The 21996-nt window shown below is 50.9% G+C and overlaps 8 protein-coding genes across 8 annotated transcripts; 4 read left to right on the plus strand and 4 right to left on the minus strand.

Moving 5' to 3' along the window:
- The first annotated feature begins 638 nt into the window (after positions 1-638).
- Positions 639-2097, plus strand: BC939DRAFT_435213 (uncharacterized protein). The gene has a single exon (XM_051553459.1). The coding sequence runs from the start codon at positions 826-828 to the stop codon at positions 1915-1917; it is 1092 nt and encodes a 363-aa protein (XP_051417471.1). The 5' UTR covers positions 639-825; the 3' UTR covers positions 1918-2097.
- Positions 2098-2361: 264 nt separating this feature from the next.
- On the minus strand, positions 2362-7227 carry BC939DRAFT_435214 (uncharacterized protein). Its single transcript, XM_051553460.1, has 6 exons — positions 6578-7227; positions 6226-6468; positions 5112-6087; positions 4931-5005; positions 3382-4836; positions 2362-3266 (listed from the first exon to the last, which is right to left on the minus strand). The coding sequence occupies exons 1-6, from the start codon at positions 6741-6743 to the stop codon at positions 2525-2527; spliced, it is 3657 nt and encodes a 1218-aa protein (XP_051417472.1). The 5' UTR covers positions 6744-7227; the 3' UTR covers positions 2362-2524.
- A 49-nt stretch (positions 7228-7276) lies between these two features.
- BC939DRAFT_435216 (uncharacterized protein) lies at positions 7277-8246 on the minus strand. The gene has a single exon (XM_051553461.1). It carries the CDS (start codon positions 7801-7803, stop codon positions 7435-7437), a length of 369 nt encoding a protein of 122 aa, XP_051417473.1. The 5' UTR covers positions 7804-8246; the 3' UTR covers positions 7277-7434.
- A 1117-nt stretch (positions 8247-9363) lies between these two features.
- BC939DRAFT_472572 (uncharacterized protein) lies at positions 9364-10482 on the plus strand (the record flags this gene model as incomplete). The annotated part of the gene is made up of 1 exon (XM_051558286.1): positions 9364-10482. The coding sequence occupies one exon, from the start codon at positions 9364-9366 to the stop codon at positions 10480-10482; it is 1119 nt and encodes a 372-aa protein (XP_051417474.1).
- A 649-nt stretch (positions 10483-11131) lies between these two features.
- Positions 11132-13690, plus strand: BC939DRAFT_435221 (uncharacterized protein). Its single transcript, XM_051553462.1, has 6 exons — positions 11132-11488; positions 11658-11723; positions 12085-12154; positions 12798-12871; positions 13014-13107; positions 13241-13690. The coding sequence occupies exons 1-6, from the start codon at positions 11295-11297 to the stop codon at positions 13616-13618; spliced, it is 876 nt and encodes a 291-aa protein (XP_051417475.1). The 5' UTR covers positions 11132-11294; the 3' UTR covers positions 13619-13690.
- Positions 13691-14148: 458 nt separating this feature from the next.
- Positions 14149-15244, minus strand: BC939DRAFT_391204 (NLI interacting factor; the record flags this gene model as incomplete). The annotated part of the gene is made up of 4 exons (XM_051551941.1): positions 14149-14279; positions 14425-14536; positions 14756-14872; positions 15050-15244. The coding sequence occupies 4 exons, from the start codon at positions 15242-15244 to the stop codon at positions 14149-14151; spliced, it is 555 nt and encodes a 184-aa protein (XP_051417476.1).
- A 1725-nt stretch (positions 15245-16969) lies between these two features.
- On the minus strand, positions 16970-18859 carry BC939DRAFT_498422 (stretch-activated Ca2+-permeable channel component-domain-containing protein; the record flags this gene model as incomplete). The annotated part of the gene is made up of 2 exons (XM_051559811.1): positions 16970-18135; positions 18226-18859. 2 exons carry the CDS (start codon positions 18857-18859, stop codon positions 16970-16972), a joined length of 1800 nt encoding a protein of 599 aa, XP_051417477.1.
- Positions 18860-19337: 478 nt separating this feature from the next.
- Positions 19338-21992, plus strand: BC939DRAFT_435230 (DNA glycosylase). Its single transcript, XM_051553463.1, has 5 exons — positions 19338-20279; positions 20404-20583; positions 20717-20861; positions 20980-21169; positions 21256-21992. Exons 1-5 carry the CDS (start codon positions 19519-19521, stop codon positions 21960-21962), a joined length of 1983 nt encoding a protein of 660 aa, XP_051417478.1. The 5' UTR covers positions 19338-19518; the 3' UTR covers positions 21963-21992.
- Positions 21993-21996: the final 4 nt, after the last annotated feature.

Consider the following 21996-nt stretch of genomic DNA (forward strand, 5'->3'; position numbering starts at 1 on the left):
GTGCGAACGCGCATTGCCCAGCTAAAGCGGTCAATACGAGTGGACGCTTTGCTTTCCAATGGCATGAGTGGTCCCCCTATGTCCTTTCGCTCTAGGAATGAATCTTTTCTCCAGGAACGTATTTTGGGTCCCAGGAATCGCCCACATCACATCGTGTCCTTCCCCATTCCGAGCCTCACACAGACCACCTTTCTTGATTACCATCGATCATGGTCTAAATAAACGTTCATCGTTATACTTCTACAGGGCTACAGGGGTTAACAGCTCTATCCTGTGCCGTCGCTAGGGGCCCCTTTACTGTTTTCGCTTCACTACCACCGCTAGTTACACAATAACTCAAGACGAGTGGAGAAAAAAAAAAAAAAAAAAAAAAAGAGAACTCCTCGGGTGAGGATGGATAGGAAGATGGAATATAAGACCCCGTTATTTTTCACATCATCCGCGTCGACAAAAAAGAAATTTCGGATGTAACTGCCCTCTTTTCTGTCCTCAACAGCAAACGGTGTCTTGTCTCACTCGAACACGACCAGGCTCGAAGATCATCCGTCGCCATCATCTACCCCGCCTACGCGAATCTACATCCTAGTCCAGGGCATATAAAATCCCACCCCCATCTCCACAGAGCCCTCCACCCCCACCCTCTTTCCCTTTCATCCCTATCCTTCCCCCCGCTTATCCAACGATCCACCATTGCGTCCTTACATTCGCGTTTTCTGGCTCCCCGAAGCAGCTATTGTACTCCCTCTTAAGTCTACGTCTGCCTTACTTTACGCGTCAAAGTGCTCTATTCCTCCTCCCTCCCCCGTCTGCCCGCGCATTGCCGCCATGTCCACTTCTCCCTCACACGCCCTCCCCCTCTGGTCCGCCGTCACCCTCGCCTGCCTCGCTCTTCTCTCGCTCTCCATCCTCCCCACCACCTCCGCCGCGCCCGCGAAACACACCACGGCACCCAAGGACCTCATCAACGCCATGTCCATCTCCGAATCCTCCCCGCTCCCACTCCAGCTCCAAATCGAGGCCCGTGTCGCCGGCGCGCAGAAACTGGCCTACCTACCGACGACCGGTCCGAGCATGGATTTTTACTATCTCAACTACCGTCCGACCTACCGCGCCGGCGAGAGCACGATCGACTTTTGGATGTTGACGCCTGAAGGCTCAAAGGCACCCAGGTCCGGATCGCTGGAACTCTATGACGAATTCGGAAGGGTCCGTCTGGCGATTTTAGCCCCGGAGGGGACCGAGATCCCTCAGGCGATCGCGAACAAGCATGAGCCTTTCCTCTGGAAGAGCTGGAAGGTCCCAAGGACACTCCAGTCTGACTTTGATTTCTCGGAAAAGTTCAGGATCATCCTCAGGACCTCGGAGGCTCAAGAATCTGTTGCTTCGGTCGTGGCCACGAACGAGAAACGATGGGATTCGGATGATACGCTGGTAGACTTTTTGTTGGTCCGGAACAAGAACAAGAACAAGAACAAGAACAAGAATGAGGGCGACACCAACGCCAACGCCAACGACAAAGACAACGACAGCGGTAACGACCTCGCCGCGACGAAAGATCCGAAAGTAGTCCAAGACCGCCAGTTCCGGATCAAGGGCTTGAAGGCCACTCCGGGCGGGAAACCCAACCCTGCAAAGATGAACGTGAACAGCGTCGCGGTTCAGACCACGACAGCCTTACTCATGCACACGAATAGTGTTCACAGTTATAACAACCATAACGACCCTAGCCGCCACAACACCAACGCCAACCCGGACTTGGACGCCGGCAAGTTTGCTCATGGTCAGACTAGCAAGGCCGCTACCTACCCCAAGAGCTCCGACAAGCCCTTGTCCGGTGCTGCTTTCCCTTCACACAGACTTGTTCCTGCGATGACCTTGTTGGTCGTCTGCCTCAGTGCCCTTGCCTCGCTATGCTAACAGAAAAGGGTGGGGGCGAGAGCGTTCATATAACCATTATTCACTATATCCCTCCCTCAGTTGTACTTTTATTTTTGAAGATATCATTCTTTTTTAGCTTTGCTCGCATATTCATATCTTTGCATTTTTATCGCCATAGCGAAAGAATTAATAAAAAAAATTTAATTTTTTTTTTGGAGGCAACACGCGTCCTCACGCGCCTTGACGCGCATATACCAAGGAAAAAAGTTTATTATTTGGGCACGGGCCCACATTTTGTGTGTAGACTATGGAAACAAGGATAGAGACATGAATGGGGATGAAGAATTATGGAAGAGTAAACATGCAGAGATATAAAGGAAATAAAAGTAAAAAGTAAAAAGTAAAAAGTAAAAAGTAAAAAGTAAAAAGAAAAAAGAAAAAAGAAAAAAGAAAAAAGAAAAAAAAAAAAGAAAAGAAAAGAAAAGGGAAACCAAGGCCTTTGTTACCTTCGCAATGTATATATTTCACGAAGAAAGAAAAGAAAAAAAGTATTACGCGTAATTACGCGAAGAAAGAATGGTAGAAAATATAATCTTCCTCCCCTCCTCCCCTCTTCCTAAAAAACCTCCTCCCTAATCCTCCCTATTCAATCCAAATTCTTCCGCATTTTCTTCCGTCCCCCTCCAAGGGCTTCAAACTCCTTCAGCAGCTCAGCCGCAACCGCGGGGCGATCCAGCCATTCCTTCAGCTCTTGCGTCGTCCACCGCGTCTCTGCCTGTGCGGTCAAACATTTCAAAAGCAGCTCCCGCGACACCGGTCCCTCGACCTCGCGCTCCAGCTGGAACTTGATCTGTTCATCTCTCGATACATAGTACCGGATCTTCTTCAGATCATCCTCAATCGCCCCATTCCACGGTGATTTCCCACTGAACGTCCTCCAGATCAAAACCCCGAGTGAGTACACGTCCTCCGACCGTGGATCCACCGGCGGCAGGGCCTCGTGGTCATACTTGTTCCGAGGCAGTGTCAAAATCGACCTGTACAGCTTGTACCCGTGGTCTGGTGGCAGGACCACCAGTGGCAACAGTGAGAGCTCACTCTCGGGGATGTGCTCCTTCATGCTCCACCGTACCACCTCGTCGCGTTCCACAAAGATCGATTTGCCAAAATCAATCACTTTGATATGGGGCCGGGCCGACAGGTCCTCGAGGAGATCGTTAGGATCCTCATCCACCATGATATTCACCTCACTCAGGTCTCTATGTGCCAGGCCCGCGTTGTGGATACCGCACATTGCCGAGACCATGTCGCAGATGAGAGACAGTTTTTGACAGGGGGTAGGGTGGCGGCGTGCATTGGTGGCATACTGCTTGAGCGTGTAAGAGTACCTGAGAAATTGAAGTAAAAAAAAAAAGGAAAAAAAGCCTGTCAATAAAGCCACTCTCATGTCGAGCTGTGTAAAAAGATATATATGCTGACAACCAAAAGGAACCGCAAACTTACTTGGTCATGGACAGACCAACAAGGTGGTCCTCCTCATTGTAAAAGATCGCCTGGATCTGCCCCACCCCTTCGAGGTTCCTCAGCTTCAATAGACATGCCACCTCCCGGACGCGTTGGTCAAACGACTCTGCATCCATCTCCTTAAAGTTCTGCACCACAAGCCCATCCTCGCCGCGGACATGGTAGATCCTTTTGAACAGTCCATGTGCAGTGTCGACCGTCAGTGTTGGTTCAATATCGCTCCAGCGCTGATACGGCACCTTCTTTCGCTTGGCCACGACCTTGAGCTCCTGCAGCATCTTGCGTCCACGCTTGGAGATCTGCTCGCTCAGCATGATGCGGTCCGGTGCCGATAATGACTCCATATCCGAGCCTGATGAAGTCGGCGTAGTAGGAACCTGGCTTGACAATGCATAGACTCGTGCGGGCAGGAGTGGAGTCGATGGCATCGAGGCAGCAAGGGGATGTGATGGCGCGGCTCCAGAAATAGATGCTGTAGCAGACGCTGGTGCTGCGCGGTGAGGAATCTTTAGGGACGGTATCCGCATCTTCACCAGATACTGTCCATTAGATCCCTGGTCGTGAAGATCAACCCATGTAGCTGTCGATGTCCGCTCGCCTGTGCTGTTGTTTCCAGAGTTGTTCTTCTGTGCTGCTTTACCAGCTGATGTGGCAGTGGCAGCTGCGGTGGATGTGGTCGCAGGTGTGGTGATACCAAGTCCTAGCGCTCTGGTCGTCATGGGCGTCGCAGTTTGAGCTGCTGCGGTTGACGCCGCTGGGATCATAGACCGCTGCCCGGTCGCTACAGGCGCTTGTCCAGTCCTTCCGGCGCCAGGCAATAAAAGCCCAAGCGCGTCTGCAAACGCCCTTTGGTATTCAGGACTGATCTTTGAATCTGAAGAATAGGCCACGACCTCATGCCGCATCTTTGACAGGGTTCCCTTCTCAAACTTGGCGGGCACTTCCACATCAATATCCAGGGCCCTGACACACGCAACCGTGATCCACGCGTTCGGGCAGTCCAAATCACCGACGGTGATCATATCATACCTTTCTCCAATGGGCTTCCCAATAAGAACCTTGGCTGTCATCCGCACCATGCTGACCGAGCCACCGATCGCGCCTGTCGTTGGTCTACCACGCGTGCCTGGCGACGATTTCACACTCACAGGGCTGCTTGCTGCAGAGTTCGAGACTGTGTAGGGCTTGCCGACCTGGAGATCGCTGAGAAGAGCGATTCGGGCAAAGCGCTCATCCCTGCTTTTGGCCAGGATACTCCTGTTCTTGTTTATGTACATTCTTACGAAACGTGGATGTTCCGGCGAAAGTTGACCAATCTGTTCGTTCGCAATATCGAAGATCGGCTGGTGGAAACATGCAAATAGGTCCGTAGAGATATCGGTCATCTTGCGCTCCATCTCTCTCAACGTGTGGGCGCGGAAGAGATAAAGAGGCCTATTTTGTTTTATAAAGAACAGTACGAGGCAAGTCAGCATATCAGAATCTGTGTTGAAGAGGGAATAGGTGCGGAGCGAACAAAGATACCCACCCAGGTTCTGAAATCGAAAGCAGCTCAGGCCTAAACGCTTCTTGAGGCAGGGGCTCGTTCAACAGCAGTTTTGTACTAAAGACAAAGCAGTTGAAAAAAAAAAAAAAAATAGTCAGCTCTGTGTCAAGCATAGCGTTCACAGCACGAATCCAGCCACAGTAAAACCAAAGCGAGTCCTTACCCTTGCCGATAGCTGGTCAGGAGGTTGATGTACGCGTTCTGAAAAGACTGAGCCTCCTTGTAGATGCTATGGGTTGGCGAGTTAAAATAGGTGGCGTTCTGATAGATCCTTCGTAGGTCGCGCTCAAAGTCTTGCAAATCCGTGTATCCTTCCGTAACATCATTGGCTAAGAACTCTGCAGCCTTTGTCAGCGCCACCATCGAAGCTCCAGACCCATAGTCGGCACCGGCAAGATGCAATGTCTTCCACAACTTGTGCTCGATGGTTGTCAGATCCATGGGCTTCTTGATCACTTGGTGATAGTTGGCGACTGTCAGAGGCACTTTGTTGATGAAGTTCTTGCAGAAGGTGTTGCAGAGAAGCTGATTCAGGATGAGCATGCCAACACGGACAAGTTCAATCGGCTGCAAAGAGTCGTGATCCATATCCAATACTTCAGTAGCTCCTGAGGACGGGCTGAGTTGTTCTGGTATGGCCTGTGCGTTCATGGTGACAGAAACGGCGGGCGTGGGCGTATTAAATAGAGCGCCACTGCCAGCAGAGACGCCTCGCGTTACCCCATCTACAGGTCTCGCCTCGTGGGTGTGGTTTGTATTCTTTGATGAATCCACCGTTGGCGATGAAGCTGACGACGGCATGGTCGCGACGCTATCCACAGAAGGTACAGGTGACGGGAACTGCACCGGTGTCGAGTTTGGCGAGCTCGACCCTGCTTTTGACTGACTGCGGTGCTTCACGACCGTCTCGTCTACTCTACCTAGGCCATCAGCTGTTGCTACACCGGCAGGAGCGGTTGCCGGTGTTTGTGATGCCGAGCTGTTGTTGGTTGAGGGCGAGGATGCTGCGGAGGCAGAGACAGGGGTCTTGGCAGTGCGTATGGCCAGATTCGTGGCGTTGGCCAAATGTGGTGGTATGGGACCGACTGCCGATGGCTGCTTCCGCATAATCTTGATCCTTGGCCCTTCGCCTGGCACAGCTAAAGAGGTTCAGTAAAGAGGCGGCAGTGTGTTAGTCGCTTGTCATTGCCATTACCTTTGTCTGCGGAAAGAAGCTGACGTAAAAGGTAAGCGGACTCATGAACGAAGGCAAGCAGACAGCGCAAGCGGTTTAGTACCATAGGAGATGTAACTGTTGCCCCCTGAACTGTCCTCCATCATCATAGCACTGTGTGTCCTCTTGTTCGATGGCCTAGCGGGAGATGTCGATGTGGACTGGGAGCGGATGGCACCTCGCTTGCGAAAGGCCTCAGGGAGGTTGGGCAGGTCTCTCGGGATGCGGATCTTGAGTCCTGAGGAGAGCTTTGAGGTAGTGATAGGTATGCTCAAAGGCATTGCTGTCGTCTTTCCTTTTGAGTGTACTGTAGAACAAAGAGAAGGTAAGACAGTGCCCAATGGTGTAAATTGCCTGATCGAAGTGGCATGCAGAGGTCAAATGCTGGCTGAAAGCTTTAGAAGGAATAACGTTACCATGACTGAGTGGATGCCGGATAGTTGTCGGCAGATGTAGTTGACCGGGAACAGAGACTGCGCCGGGGTGTCTCTGCGGCGACATCCGAGCACCGAGCCAGCTGTCAGCTGGGTTTCTGGCTGGGGAGCCATCGTGGTTGGATGCCAAGGAACCTCTGGCCATCATCTCGTGCGAGCGCTCAGCACGTTTCCTGCGGTTGATAGAGTCGATGATAGCCTGCTGGGTACTCAGCAGGGGCTGCGGGGACAGGACCCCTTGTTCGTGAATGTCTGTCAGGTTGGCCAAGGTGTCCTTTGCGGAGACTGTAGCGGAGGTATCCAGGTTCAGATTGGCTGGTAGGGTCGCTTGGGAGGAGGTACCGGAGGCGCGGCTCAGTGTAGTTCTCAGAATCTTGGAAAGGAGAAAGAAAGAAAGAGAGAGAAAAAGAGCAGACACGCAATCGCAGATATCAGGATGAGTGGGATGTTCTCGCAATCCTCGAGCGGATATTATAAACGGGGATGAGATGTGATGAGAGAACCGCCAGCAACGAGCGAGAGGCGAGAGGGGACGGAGGAGAAGAAAGGATTTTGATGATGATGGCTCTACGACAGATACGATGTTGTTGAATGTGGATGTCCTCACAGAGCTGGATACAGTAATAATAATAATAATAATAATATGAAATGCAGGTCTTGTTGTTTGAGGGCAGACTCAGCAGATATAAGGCTACTGCTCCACAGCTGCAAACAGATACAGCCCCAAGAGACAGCAGAGGGAGGAAGGGAAATACCAAGATGGCAGGTTGAGGATTAAGTGATCGCCAAGCGAGATGAGTACCATGCACCGGGATCAGGGATCAGAAACAGGATTCGGATTAGGCACTTCCCACTGTACACTCCATGAGGGCAAGTGTTCTCCAGCAGATACAGTTTACACAGGCAGATATCCCCTTCGCCCCTCTTACCCCACACCCATCCTTCGACACAAAACACATCCCTGGGGCCCTTACTGGGGGACCATTGCAGATACTGATCGCAGGAGGCAATGCAGCGCGTTGCCTCCTGTGGGATAGACTGCCCAATTGCACAGAATGGTGTAATACACAGACGAATGACAGTTTACTATCAAGAAAGAGGAGGGTCGAGACTGAGGGAGCTACTGTGTGCTGGTCTAACAGCTGAAGAGCCATCGGAGCAGGCCTTTTCTCTCTTTTTTTTTCGATCGACACATCAGCAACACGCATAAAGATAGAACCGTAAAAAAAAGAGAGCCAAGGACACGCCCAGCATTCAACGCAACAACGACACACAGGGACGAGTAAAGCGACGGATACGATCGTCGATCGGCAAGATGTTGATACCAGTACCTGAGGGAAACCCTGAAGAATGAAAGGAATGCTGTAGATCAGATTGACAAAAAAACAAACAAAGCCAAAGATGCACAAAACACAGCCTTAGACAGCGTAGATGTCGGTATTCATCACGAAGACAACCCACTTCTACATCGATCCATTAAGCCTGGAGGCCCAATTGAGGATTTGATAGCAGTAGAAACAAATAGGCGCCTGCAGATCTCTCAGTACTCCAGCTTGCAAGGAGGTACTATTCTCTCTAGCCCTCGATAAATAGTAAATGAAGGTGATGATGGTGAAGGCTGCGTCTTCGGCTGCTTTTAACAATGGTCGCGATGGGTAGGCGTGAATGATTGATAGCCATCTATTCCCCCCCCTCCAATGGGCCGTATCTTAGTTCGGTCTGCCAAACAAAGAAAGAGAGAGAGAGAGAGATCCATCCATCCATTCCAGTGCTCAGGTTTACGGTATAGGACGAACTGGCACTGGGTTATATTTTGTTGCACACTGATCAAAGACGGGTCGGATGAGGACTAGAGCAGAGCTTGCATCCCTTCGAGGAGGATGAGCCTTACCTCAGTTGTGGATCAGACTTGGTTATGGACGGGTGATCCGCACGTTGATCGGGCGTAGGTTGATGAGGAGTAGGGGTCAGTTTGAATGGGGGTTGAGGGTGCGCAGGTAGGGTTCAACAGCAGAGCCGAATACTGTTTTCCCTACACGCTTCTGGTTATTTTTTTATTTTTTTTGCTGTCCTGTGCGTTGGATACAAAAAAGACTCCACGGTTTGGAATTGGCGGGAAACACCCAGTCCGAAACACCACTACTGCCGTTGTTACTGCACGCAGCATACTCCATTGCTGCTGCTGCCGCTGCTACCGGTGCGACAGCAGCAGTGGAACGAAGGGAGTGCCCACTCTCACCGTCCTTCCCCGGCACAGCCCCTCTACCTGCCCCTCAATGAACGGTCTCTGTCTCCAGGCAGGCACTATTTCACCATTCCGACGCGTCTTTTTCTTCATCCGGAAGATCGATCCTACACGCGCTGCATACTTTCTGATGCTCTAATGCATCGCGCAATTTATCCTGAGGCACCGAAGATCCCATCTTCATCTGCGGCGATAATCACCCAGAGACCATCACTTCTTAACACCGCCTTGGCTGCCTCGAGACAGGAATTGTCCGTCATCACCAATGCAGATCCCTCAGTATCGGGCATTTTACACTCCTATGGATCTTCAGCATCAGCTCACCGCTTCCGGATCCGGCCTCACTTTCGGTTCCAGCGCCACTCCGCCTCTCAATATAAAAGATCCATTCTCTCCAGTCCCTTTTCTTCCTTCCCCACCAGTTCTCAGCAATTCACAAGCGCCTTCAACTCAAGCCCTGCACAGCAACCGCACTCACCTTCCAAAACACAACCCAACACTCAAACCAACCCCACCTTCAACCATGGTTCAGCTCTCCATCAAGTTCGCTTCTGCCCTCGTCCTCGCAGCCTTCTCTGCCCAAGCCGCTCCCCTGGTTGCGCGTCAATGTGCCGGTGGTCAATGCGCGCAGAGCGCCAGCTCTGGTAACGTAGATCTTGCCTCGACCACCAACATTACCCCTGTGACCAATGTCACCCCTGTCACCCGCCTGCAGCCGTACGTTCACGCCTACGCCCCCATCGTTGAGTCTGACTGCTACCCTGGATCCTTCGGAGGCCTCGGAGGCCTTGCAGGTCAGGGTCTCCTCGGTACCCCTGCCTTCGGTACTGCTGGTCTCGGTGCCTCCGGTCTTCTCGGTACCCCTGCCTTCGGTGCTGCTGGCCTTGGCGCCTCCGGTCTTCTCGGTGCTCCCGGTCCCGGCGTGAGTCTCTTGCGCAACCGTTTCATGAAGCGTCAAGCTCCTCAGGCCCAGTCCCAGGCTCCGGATCAGGGCAACCTCCTCTTCAGTCAGTTCCAGTCCGGTGCTACCTGCTCAGCTCAGAATGGTCAGAGCTGCGATACCTCTGTGCCCGCTTCGACCGTCGATCTGGGATCTCAAGTCGCCATCCAGCCCACGACCCAAGTCCTTCCCTCGACTACCTACCAGAACCAGGTCCAATCGCTCGATACCAACATCCAGGCTACCCCTGCCCAATCCAACTCGCTGCCCCAGCAGAACGTGAACCTCGGCTCGAATGTCTCCATTCAGCCCACGACTCAGGTCTTGCCCCAGACTACCTACCAACCCACGGTCAACCAGCTCACAACCTCGGTCCAGGCTACTCCCCAGCAGGACCAGTCCCTGCCTCAATCGAGCGTCCAGCTTGGATCGCATGTCAGCATTACGCCCATGGTCCAGGTTCGCCCGATCACGACCTTCCAGCCCTCGATCCAGTCCTTGCCCTTCATCATCAACGCGGCCCCATGCTCCACCGTTGACCTTGCTCAGCCCGGAGGTGCAGCGCAGATGACCGGCATCTCCAACATGCAGCAGCAGCAGCAGGTTGGCGGTGACTTTGCCCAGGGTCAGCAGAACGCTCAGGGCAATATTGGCGCCCCCATTGCCCAGAGCCAGGTCCAAGCTGGCGCTGGGTGCGCGTAGACGCATACACTTTTCTTTTTTTTGAAATGGTCGTCTTGATCGCGTCTTCAGTTCGCGATTGACGCTGGATTGGTCAGTTACCGCGAGAGAAGCAGATGAACTCTAGTAGTAGCATTATGTTCTCATAGCATCTCGTGAATAAAAAAAAGAAAGAAGGAAAAAAAAAAAAAAGATGATTCTCTGACCCTTTAACCCACATTGCGACTTGAGCATGCGAGTTACTCAAGCACTCAGAGATACTCGGATCCTAATAATACCGGCCTGACTTATTTTTTTTAAAAATACCACCTTTTTTTGTCTTGGACTTTGTTCTAAAGACATACCCAGGGCAGTTTAGGTGCTCGAGAACCATATCGACAAAGTCGACAGAGTATAGGACTGAATGTTCCAGCCTTGATACTTTCCAGTCCTCTGCTGATAACGTCCCTGTCGAGCGGATCCTTTGCAAGGGGACGAAATTGTCTGCTGGGAGAGGAGGGGGAGGAGGAGGGGAGGGGGGATGCAGGACGCGTTCGTGCACGCTATCAGCGTCTAGACGCGAAGGGCGCGCTTCCAGCATCTGTCACCTGATAAAAGAAACTAATCTTTTTTTTTTGTGGCGGGCAAAGAGAAGCAGCTCTCAATTGCTTCTTTGGCTTCTCCTTCCTCCCTCACACCTTTCTTTCCTCTTTGCTCATCCCATCCCCACCACCGCTCTTTCATCTTTCACTCCTCCGCAGCTCTCCGTTGCCTTTCTTACCCTTTCTTTATTTTGTTTTCGCTCTCTTTCATATCTCTTTCATCCCTTTAACTGATTCTCACCCCAGAGCAGCATGACTACCCGCGTATACCTGGGTCATCTCGCAAGAGATGCCTCCGACAGAGACGTCGAGGGTCTCTTCAAGAACTACGGGCGGATCCGCGAGGTGACCCTGAAAAACGGGTTTGGATTCGTCGAATTCGCAGATGCAAAGGACGCGGAAGATGCTGTGCATGACTTTCATAGCAAGGAATTCATGGGCGAGAGGTAAAGAAAAAAAAAAAAAAAAAAAAAAAAAAACAAGAAAAAGGTCGCCACTTTATCTCGCCGACCCTGCTGGTCTTCCCAAACCATGTGGTTATCGAGACTCACCATGAGGCGTATTAACTTGGCCCTTTTTTTTAATATAAAAAAAAATCCCTTTCGATGAATATAGACTGGTCGTGGAACTTGCCCGGGGCGACCGCAGACGTGAAGGACGCAAGGATGACCGAGACGGAAGGTAACGTACGGGTGAACTATACCATCATTCTCTTGAAATGGACTATATAATACACCCTTATTGTCTGCGGACTGAAATAGGGCGCCTTTTTTTTTGTTTTTGTTTTTGTTTGGGTTGTTGTTCTTTGTGTTCGTTTGGTAGCAATTGTGCCTGAGAATGGTTAGTCCGGCATGCACACCTACAGTGGATGAGCATCACACAGAAGCAGATACCGGCTTTGTCAATCGAACCCTTCTTTTTTCAGTCACGTCTATCACACCATTTGGGACAAATGCACAACCACCGCCAACGTGCCGTAGGGTTATTAGCCCATTACACCACCTAACAATGCTCATTCTTTTCTTTTTTTGTTCACTTTTAGATTCGGTCCACCAGAGCGCACCGAGTTCCGTCTCATTGTCGAAAATTTGGCTCATGGCACCAGCTGGCAGGTACGATAACTCTTGGGTGAAAAATTATGGTGCTCCTCCTACTCCTTCCGCGACGGGACGCTCTCCTCTTCCTCTCACCTCCTCGACAAGGGCGGCTGTCTGTCGATGGAAGGACCCTCTCAAGCCATGTGGAACTGGAAAGGGGCATACATACGGGATCCACGGAACCCTCAATGTGATGAACCCCTCCCCGGACACTGCCTCTAGATGGGAGTCCCCTCCATTGGAATCAACTGGTGGACGAAGGTCTCAGCCTTGGTTTCTTTCCATACGGATGACCAGAATCAAGCAGATACTTTGCTTATTGCCCGCCCTCGCTACGATGCCATGAAAAAAAGAAAGAAAAAAGAAGCAGCTCGGCCAGCCTACGAGCGGCTGCTGTTCTTCATGAGCAATACCATGCCTGGCTTGCTGTGCGGCCACCCTCCCCTCCCCCCCTCCTGAGGAACGGAAACCTATGCCATGTCTTTTGCCGCGAAGTGTTTTGGAACCCTAAACAACCCCTTTGCCTCTCCCTCCGCGTATCTCTCCCTCTATGTGTGCGCCTGGCTTCTTTCTCTACGACCCTCTTGGTGGCTCTACGGATGGACCTTTGTTTGCGTTCTCGTTCCTCGATGCGATTGGTCCGTTTGACCCTGAACAGGATATCAAGGATTTGATGCGCAAGGCTGGTGAGGTTACATTTGCCGATCTGAGCAAGGAGCGCGATGATGAAGGGTAAGGTCTCAGATGGCCATGCTGTTACTGTTGCTGCTGTTGTTGCTGTTGTGCGTTTTTTTATGTTGAAGACATGATATTGACACTAAATACTCTTTTCTTTGGGGGCGGGACCTATCTTGTTGATTCCGATGATGATCAGAGTGGTTGAGTTCTCGTCTGAGAAGGACGTCCAGATGGCGCTCAAGAACTTGGATGGCGAGAACCTGAGAGGCAAACCCATCTCCCTTCGCTTGGTAAATTCGACTTGTCCATGCATGCTTCTTTCTTTGACCAAGAAGGCAAGACGTCTTCTAAAATGAGCTTTCAAACTTAATTATATTCATCCCCGCTATGCTCTTTTCCCCCCCCTTTTTTTTTTCTCGTTAGTTCGACCCTGCGCGCGACAGCATCCCTCGCGACATGGGCCGTGGACGCGATCGTGACCGTGATCGCGGCGAGTTCGGTCGCGAGCGCCGTGAGCGCGATCGATATGATGGACGTGAAGAACGTGAGCGCCGTGAACGCGATCGTCGTGGAAGGTCCCGCTCCCGTAGCCGTGACCGAAAGCGATCGCACAGCCGAGAGCGTCGTCGTTCGCGTAGCAGAGACCGTACTGGCCGGTCTGATCGTGACAGAGAGAGAGACCGTGGCGGTCGATCGGACAGGGATAGAGAGCGAGATCGCGGAGGCCGTCGACCATCGCGTAGCCCTGTCCGCAGCAAAAGTCCTGTGCGTCGACGCTCTCGCTCCATGAGCAGGGATTGAAAAAACGTGTAGCCGAACTGGGCGTAGCCGAACGGACATTGGGGACCTTGAAAAAAAAAAAAAAAAAAAAAATACCAGACCCACCGGATAGGATATCATTTGGGGAACATTGATAACCAAAAGAACATTGATACGATTTTAGTAACCATTATCTACTTTTCCTCCCCATAATTTGGGAGGGAGGATCATAGGAAATTTGAATAAAATGACATTGAACAATCGAACCAGGAAGATGTTGTCAAATTGAATGGGAAGCATGCTTCTTGATGATACAAGTACAGCAGCTCTCCCTTCCCCCGGACCTTGTGGGGAGTTTTTTTTTTATTACTCGGTTTCTTTGTCCACCATGATTCCATATCCTCTATTTTTTTTTCTTCTTCTTTTCCTGCTTAAAAATATGCTTGATGGCCATTCGCATGCCATCCTCACTTCACCTATGCCATGAAAGGGGAGGTAATAATAATAATAGCAAAAAAAAAGAAAAAAAGAAAAGTGGCGGTCCTGAGAAATACAGTTGGGATCGACATCGTCTATATTGTGCGCAAGGAAAGAACGGATCGGACATCTTCCGTGAAGCGAAGTGCGTCCAAGAAGGGAAGCAGATCCAGTAATGCCTCGTCATTAGGGTCATCGATCCAGCTGTCAATTGGGATGCCATTCTCTATTCATTAAAAACGAAGAGAAAGAGAAGACCCCCCCACTTTGATGTTAGTTGTTTCATGCGATATATAATAACCTCACCAAAAAAAGAAGAAAAAAATGTCCAAAGAGTTAGTTATACATGCGCATGTGCGTGCGTGCAATACCTTTGTTCAAGGAGTATGATACAGGAGAATTGTCGAGCAAACAGACCGAAGACAGGTCCGAGTCAATTACAGTCAAGTCCTTCAAGTAACTGCCATTGCGGAAGAAACATGCCTATTCCCGATGAGTGGAAGACAATCAAACAAAAGAAACAAAGAAACCATCAGCGAAAGCGACAGATGGTGGGAGAGGGGGAGAGTGAAGATGTTAAAACCCTCAATGTTTTCCTGGTTGTGTCTTTTGCATTCCAATGATTTCCTGTGGGGGAAGTCCTCGTTGTTTTTCTTTCTTTTTCTTTTCCTTCTTCGAATCATAAATGATGTTGCAACGTACCTGGCGAAAGTAACGCTTTTCAAAAAGTGTCCGATTCTGGTCCAGCCAGTCAATAACAGGATCTGCGTATTCCGCCATCGACGCCGTGAATATCACCAGCTTGTACCATTCCGCGACCTAGAAAAAAAAAGATAAAGAAAAAAAAAAAAAACGCATTTGTTTGCGACTTGTCAGTCAATGAAGCTATAGGATAGCAATTACTTTCATCACTCCTGATCCTGAAAAGCAAGTCGTCCTTGCTTCTTTCTTTCTTTCTTTCTTTGCTTTTTTTTCTTTTTTTCCTGTTTTCGTTACCTTTTTCAAAAAATAATCCACATGAGGCCGCTTATGTACATAATACAGACACGCATGCCGGTCCACGAGCACCTCGACCATATATCCCTGGGATCTCGAACCCCTCGAGGTCGAATGGATCAAGGTCTCATCCAGATCAAGCACCAGCGTCTTCTTCCGATGATGTCCCACCAGTCCTGACAACGGTCGGCTCATCGTCATCTTCTGACGCAGCCTCGTACTGTTCCTTCCGCGGACCATTCCCGTGGCCGTCATCGACATCGTTGCGGAATTATCGCCCGATCCGTCCTCTGCCATCGAGTCAGTCCCGTATCCAGAGTTTATCAAGGCCGAGGTCGCCGTCGTCAGTGAGGGTCGTGAAGAGAGTCCACTGCTCCGCCTTGAAGAAGAAGACGTCGGCGTCGAAGACTGTGCAATCTCTTCAAGATCCGAGCGGGACTTGAACCGAGACGATCGCCTCAACATCGAATTGCCATTGTTATTGTGGTTGTTGCTGTTGTCGTTGCCGCTGCCATAGCTGTTCCCTGTGCCCGTCATGACATCGTCCTTGTTGCTGTAATTATGGATGGTCGAGATCGGAAAAGTTCCAAGATGATTATCCAGGGTATACTGCTGCAGAAACTTTTCTCCCACTGCGCCCACACCTCCATGTCCCTGTTGAGTCTCTATTCCTGTTGCTATTCCCTTGGCGCCAATACCACTGCTACTATTGATACTATTGCTGCTGTTACTGTTACTGCTACTGTTACGACGTTGTCGTCGCCCGACAAGTTTCTGAAAAGTCGCAGTGGGCAGGACAAAGAGTTGGAGTACAAACAAGTAGGTCAGATAGATGTATTTCAAAACCAAGGACCGACAGAGGGCGACCGATAGGGACGAGGCTGGGGGCGTCGATTTCGGAAACGAGGCGGTTGCTCCACTGGTCGAAGGCATGGTATTGTCACTGATGTTGTTGCTGTTGTTCGTGTTGACATCTGCAGAGGAGGTGGTGGTGGTGGTTAGAGTATGACTCAGAGTGGTACCAAGATCACTGTTGCTAGCGTTGTTTTTGTTGTTGTTGTTGTTGATCCCGAAGGTCAAAGTATCTCCGGCAGAAAGTAAGCCGACGATTGACGAAGGCTGGTATTGTTGTTGTTGTTGTTGTTGTTGTTGACGTGCTAGTGGGATATCGGTAGGAGTACGCAGTGCTGGAGAGTGAGTGAGTGTTCGCTGGTCAGTGTCCTCGAGAGAGTGCTTGATGGGCTCGTGTGAGCCGAAGGAGTAGCCGGCAGGCGAGGGTAGGTTGGAGGGCGAGATCATTCGTCCAGGGCGAGGGGAAAGAGGGGCGCGAAGAAAAGAGCAGGGAAAAGGGGGGGGGGGGGGGGGGGGGGGGGGGGGGTGGTTTCTTGGACTGCACAGAGTGAAGGAGTGGTTCCCAATGGGGAGGGGGTGATGGTTAGTCCTTTGAGGCGGGAGGGGTGAAGACGGGTAAAAAGCGAGAAAGAAAGTGAAAGTGGAAGGGAAGGACGCACCAAGCGATGAAGAAAGAAAAGGAAAGGAAAGGGGGGGTACACACCCATACACACACACAATAGCGTGTATGAAAGGATGAAGGGGATGAAGGGGATGAAGGGGATGATGACAGGGGGTTTCTGTGTTCACACTTCAGGCGATGAAGGAGTAGGATGCTCATCCGCCGCTTCCTTTTCTGGCTGATGACCGATGACCTGACCCTCCTCTTCTTCCTCCTATTCGACTTTCCATTGGTTGGGCACCCACTATGGAGATCCTTCGTCCGTATCCATCTGACATTTCCCTTTGGCACCATAGCCTCGACACTTCCTTGGACGGGATTTAAGTTTGCAATATCTATTTTATTATGATTATGATTATTGGTCCAGCATGTGCCCATGCATCGCATCGCAATTATTCACATTGCTATTACAGGAACACCCCGCCGATCACAAGCGCTGCTGCTGCTCCAACAACCACCCGCATCATCCCCATGTCCTCCCGTTCGAACGACGATCCCGAAGACGGCACAGGAACCAGTCCCAGTCCATTGCATCTGTATCCATGTGAGTTCATATGTGCATAATTCCCTGCCATATTCTTCACCGGACAGTTGAACTCCAGGAAATTAGGACAGCTCTGCACCACATCGAAACACAGGTCGATACACGGCAGCACCTCGCCATAATCCCCCGGGTTCATCAACGAATTCTGCGAAAGTTGTGCAATTGCCCCCCTGGACGTGTTCGTGTTCCGTTCCACAATCACCGGCCCATTCGTCCTGTCGATCAGATACGGATTTTGTGCCGTATTGGGATCCGCCGTCGGTGCCACATATCCAAGGTTGTTCTCCGTGTCCATAACATCCTCCACATCCGTGCACCGGGGGATCGACACACTGCACAGCCATCGACGGTACGCCCGTGTACAGTCCGTGCAATTGCGGATCAACGAGTACTGCGACTTGGAGCAGTCGTATTGACCAAGCACCTTCTGGAAGTTGTCCATCAAATTACTCGTAAAGTCATCATAGAAATGCTTAATGTCCTGATGGACCGTCGAATTGGCCGCTCCTCCGCCTCCAGGTAGTGTCGACTGAGGCGTGATCGGGACCGCATACGCGACCTCCTGACAGAACTGGAGATCCGTGATCAGCACACAATTGTCGTGTCGCTTCGTCCTGAACACCGTCATCGCATAGATCTCCTCAGCTCCCGCCTGGTTCAGTACATCCGTAATAAAGAACGCCGTGTAGTTCGTGCCCGGTGTCAAGGCCTGGATCAATACCTGTCGCCGCTGTCCATACTCCTCAAATGTTGGCTCTGGAGGCAGGATCAGCGTGCCCATGGATCCGTCCAGATTGCTGGTCCTGTTCGTCTGCGTGACAATCATGTTGGCCTTGGTCAACGGCACCGGTTGGATGGCATCAATGGCACAGAGCGAGTGTGTGAGGCCCACGGGCAAGGACGTCGAGTTGATCAGGTAAACCTTGAATGTCGGGACCGCCGTAAAGTTGTGGGTCAAGAAACTGGCGCTCGTGCTGTCCGTGTCATCCAGCACCAATCCCTGCGAGTCCTGATATCGCTGAACATATCCTAACAGTGTCCAATTGAATTTTTGCTTATGTTAGATACTCGACTGCCTTTGAAAAATCCTTCAAGGCTGGCTGTCCTGTTTTTTCTTACCTTGGCTCGATGCACCCACCTCCACAGCCCAGTCTCCTGTCCAAGTACCCTGAAGAGAAGGTGCCTGCAGGCTGAAGAAAATCTCCTTGTCCGTGTAAGTGGTAAATTGGATCAGCCCCTCATTACTAGTCACCATCTGGGTCTTGGGATCCTGTCCTGGTCCTGGCAGTGGCTGGCTGGCTGAGGTCGACACATACATCACCAGGGGTGGGCATACATCAGCGCCCGACCGTGGAGCAGAGCAGGTTGACACTGAAATAAAAACCGCATAGGTTCCATTGGGAAGAGGCGAGGGCAATATAGGTGCGATTGTTCGTGTCGGTGCTGGTACCGCGGTTGAAGACGTCGGGACTGAGGACGATCCAGAGGAGGGCAATGAAGACGAGGAGGAAGAAGAAGAAATACCCGGTGCCTGTCGTTTTTGAAACGATGCAGCACCGGCACCCGGATGGAAGATGATACGCTCGAGCTGTCTCCTGACAGGGAGACTCTGGGACTGAGCAATTGCAAAGTGGTAGGTCTGCAATTGGCCCTGAGCGACCCTGTCTGCGACTACTTGTCCGTCCTGGAGTTCTCTGGTGCCTGGAGTAAGACTGATCGTAGGTGTGGGTGGAGGAGGAGATGGTATTGGCATTGGCGACGGGCCCGGTACTATGGATTTCGAGGTTGAGGTGGCGGGAGAAGTGGAGGAGGAAGGGACAGAGGAGGATGGTTGAGCTGCTGTCGATGGTATGAGGATGGTGAGGGCAAGTATGCAGAAAACGACTACCGAGGCGAGAAGCCGACAGGGTCTCTCACCCCTTTGGGCGTTGTGTAGCATAGCAATAAAAGTAGATGCAAAAAAAGCAAGGAAAAAAAGCGAGCTAACGATGAAAGGTATGGAGATGTAACTAGCGGTGTGGAGGCGAAGAAGAAGGGCTCGGAATGAGACGAGGGAGAAGGAGAGGATGCAGTGCGATGGATTGAAGGGCGCCTGATGCAGTAACGAAGGAGTGGGATTACAAAGGAAGAGTGGAGATGGAATGGAGGGAGGGCTACAAATTAAAAACACAAATAGATACATGTCAGGAACACACCAAACCGCCTTCGCAGCTTAATGTGTGCTGGTTTCTGTTCAATTGCTTGCTTGACATTTGAACATTTGATGTGTATCCCAATACGCTCGAACAAAATCCATACAACACCAAATCATAAGTTTGTAAGTTTGTCGGAGGAGTGTGCAAAGAAAAAAATAAATAAAAATAAACTCCTGGAAACAGGCAGCGCCCACTCATCGCACCGTTGGACCATCGCATGGGATCACTCGAAGCACCATCCGGCCAGAGACCCACTCGGAGGGCTGCCACCAAGGCTGCGCTCGCTATCAAGTCCGAGGCGCAGGAGGGCGACGACGATGCAGTCGACAATACCAGGACCCCACGCAGCGCCGACAGAGACTACAATGCCTTTGCAGAGATCATGTCCACCAGAGCCCCCACAGCCAACAAAGCGCCTGCAGCAGCTCCAAGATCTCGGGTCAAAAAAACCATCGAAAAGAAACCTTCGCCATCATCATCTCTTTCATCGACCGATGTAGACATCATTAACGCAGCTGTATCCTCAGAGCTGGTCCCAGATCTAGAAGACCTGGTTGCAGATGCAGCTCGAGTTCGGATATCAGGAAAGCACTCTCGAAGCTATCACCGATTCACAACTCTTAAATCCCAAAGGCGTGTCCATGATGATCTGATAGCCTGGTACGATATCCATCACCGCAAACTGCCCTGGCGTCGGGACTTTCATAATCCGACTCCTCCGACAGAAGAGGACGCACCGGGTCAACGGGCCTATGAGGTTTGGGTCTCGGAGATTATGTGTCAACAGACCCAGGTGGCGACCGTGATCCCGTACTACAACACATGGATGGCGAAATGGCCCACGATTACGGATCTGGCCGCAGCGGATCTGGAGGAGGTGAATAAGGTCTGGACAGGGCTTGGATACTACTCTCGTGCGTCTCGATTACATTCGGGAGCCCAGAAGGTCGTCAAGGATTTCAATGGCGTTCTTCCAAGGTGAGGAACTGTTTGATAATGAAGTGAATCCCACTCTCTCTTTCTCTCTTTTATATATATATATATAACGAACACCATGGACTGATGACTGAGATGAATCTTTGCCCCCGATCTAACTTTTTAGTGACCCTGTGATACTGGAGAAGGAGGTCCCAGGGATTGGAAGGTACACAGCTGGAGCCATTGTATCACATGCGTACAATGTACCTGCAGAACTAGTCGATGGGAATGTGATCCGTGTCCTGTCCCGGTTACGGGCCATCGGCGGCGATGTAAAGGGTCCGAAAGTCGTTGATCTGCATTGGTAAGTTGTTGTTGTTGTTGTCTTCCAAGACGTCCCAGAATTCCTATTATTCATTCGGACTAGACAGGAATAGTAATTGAATATTGCGATGGGGGGGGGGAATATATTATTATTATTATTTTTGGTCAAATAGGTTGATTGCAAAAGAACTGGTGCATCAGAATCGTCCAGGGTGTTTCAACCAGGCCTTGATGGAACTCGGTGCTAAAGTCTGTACTCCTCAGAACCCAAAGTGTGGCGAGTGTCCAGTACAGACAAGCTGCAGGGCATTTGCGGAGGTAATTATTTTTCAATACAGTCTCCCGTTTCTTTTTTTTTTTTTGTTTGCTGACATACGGTAGCATCATAGCAAAATCAAGAGGCTGATCTGGTTCCTTTTTTTTTTTGTGTTTCTAGGCAGTGGACCTCAAGAAGAGCCGGCAGGAGACCATTGGAGCGTCCCAGAAGAGGTCGATCCAACGAGAGGATGATGACTTGACTGATGAGTGCACATTATGTCTGCCAGAGACCGACGCAGAGGGAAAGGATCAAGGGCTGGTAACGCAATATCCCCGGAAAGCTGCCAAGAAGGCACCCAGGGATGAAGGTAATTCTACATGTGCGACTTGCACGATTTAGCTACTATTGCCTTGGAGATGTACTAACTCTCACTTTTGTTTTCATTTCAATAAGAATGTGCGGTATCCATATTGGAGCGCGTAAGAAGCGATAAAGAGTCAGGAGAGTCCAAGTCAGAGTTTTTGCTAGTCAAACGACCTGACAAGGGCCTCTTGGCCGGGATGTGGGAGTTTCCGACCGTGGAACAGGATCAATTGCAGACGGACCACAAGCAAACAGAGCTCTCCACCTACAGCCAACGCTCCGAATCCAGTCGCAGGTATCTGAGCGAGACCCTCAAACTAGACTGGATCAAGGACTGCAAAGACCTTCAAAGGCGGGACCTTGGGAGTGTCCAGCATCTGTTCTCGCATATCCGAAAGGTCTACCACGTAGAATGGGTCCTTGTCAAGGACGGAGAGGATGTGATCAGGGCAATCAAAGAGACGAACGAGAAGAAGAAAAGTCCAACAAGTCTGGAGACCCAATGGCTTACGGTCCAAGAACTGGAGACGGCTGCGATCCCCACGGGGATCAACAAGACCTTCCAGTTGCTCCAAAAGTACAAGACCGGTGCTGGCAAGAAGGACCTTGACGATGGCTCCGAAGGAAACAAGCGCAAAAAGACGGGAGGGCCTGAAGGAGGTTTAGGGAAGGACAGGAAGAAGGTTAAGAAGGAGGAGGGGCTTTCGGACATATCAAAGTTCTTCAAGACACCACCCTCCACAGGCGAATCGCCATTTTGTGCATCAAAGAAGGGGACGACCCCATTTGAAAGATAGAATAAAATAGGGCAATAAATTATGGCAAAGAAAA

This window comes from Gamsiella multidivaricata (assembly GCF_025024155.1).
Source record: "Gamsiella multidivaricata strain RSA 2152 chromosome Unknown BC939scaffold_2, whole genome shotgun sequence".
Classification (NCBI taxonomy): Eukaryota; Fungi; Mortierellomycota; class Mortierellomycetes; order Mortierellales; family Mortierellaceae; genus Gamsiella; species Gamsiella multidivaricata.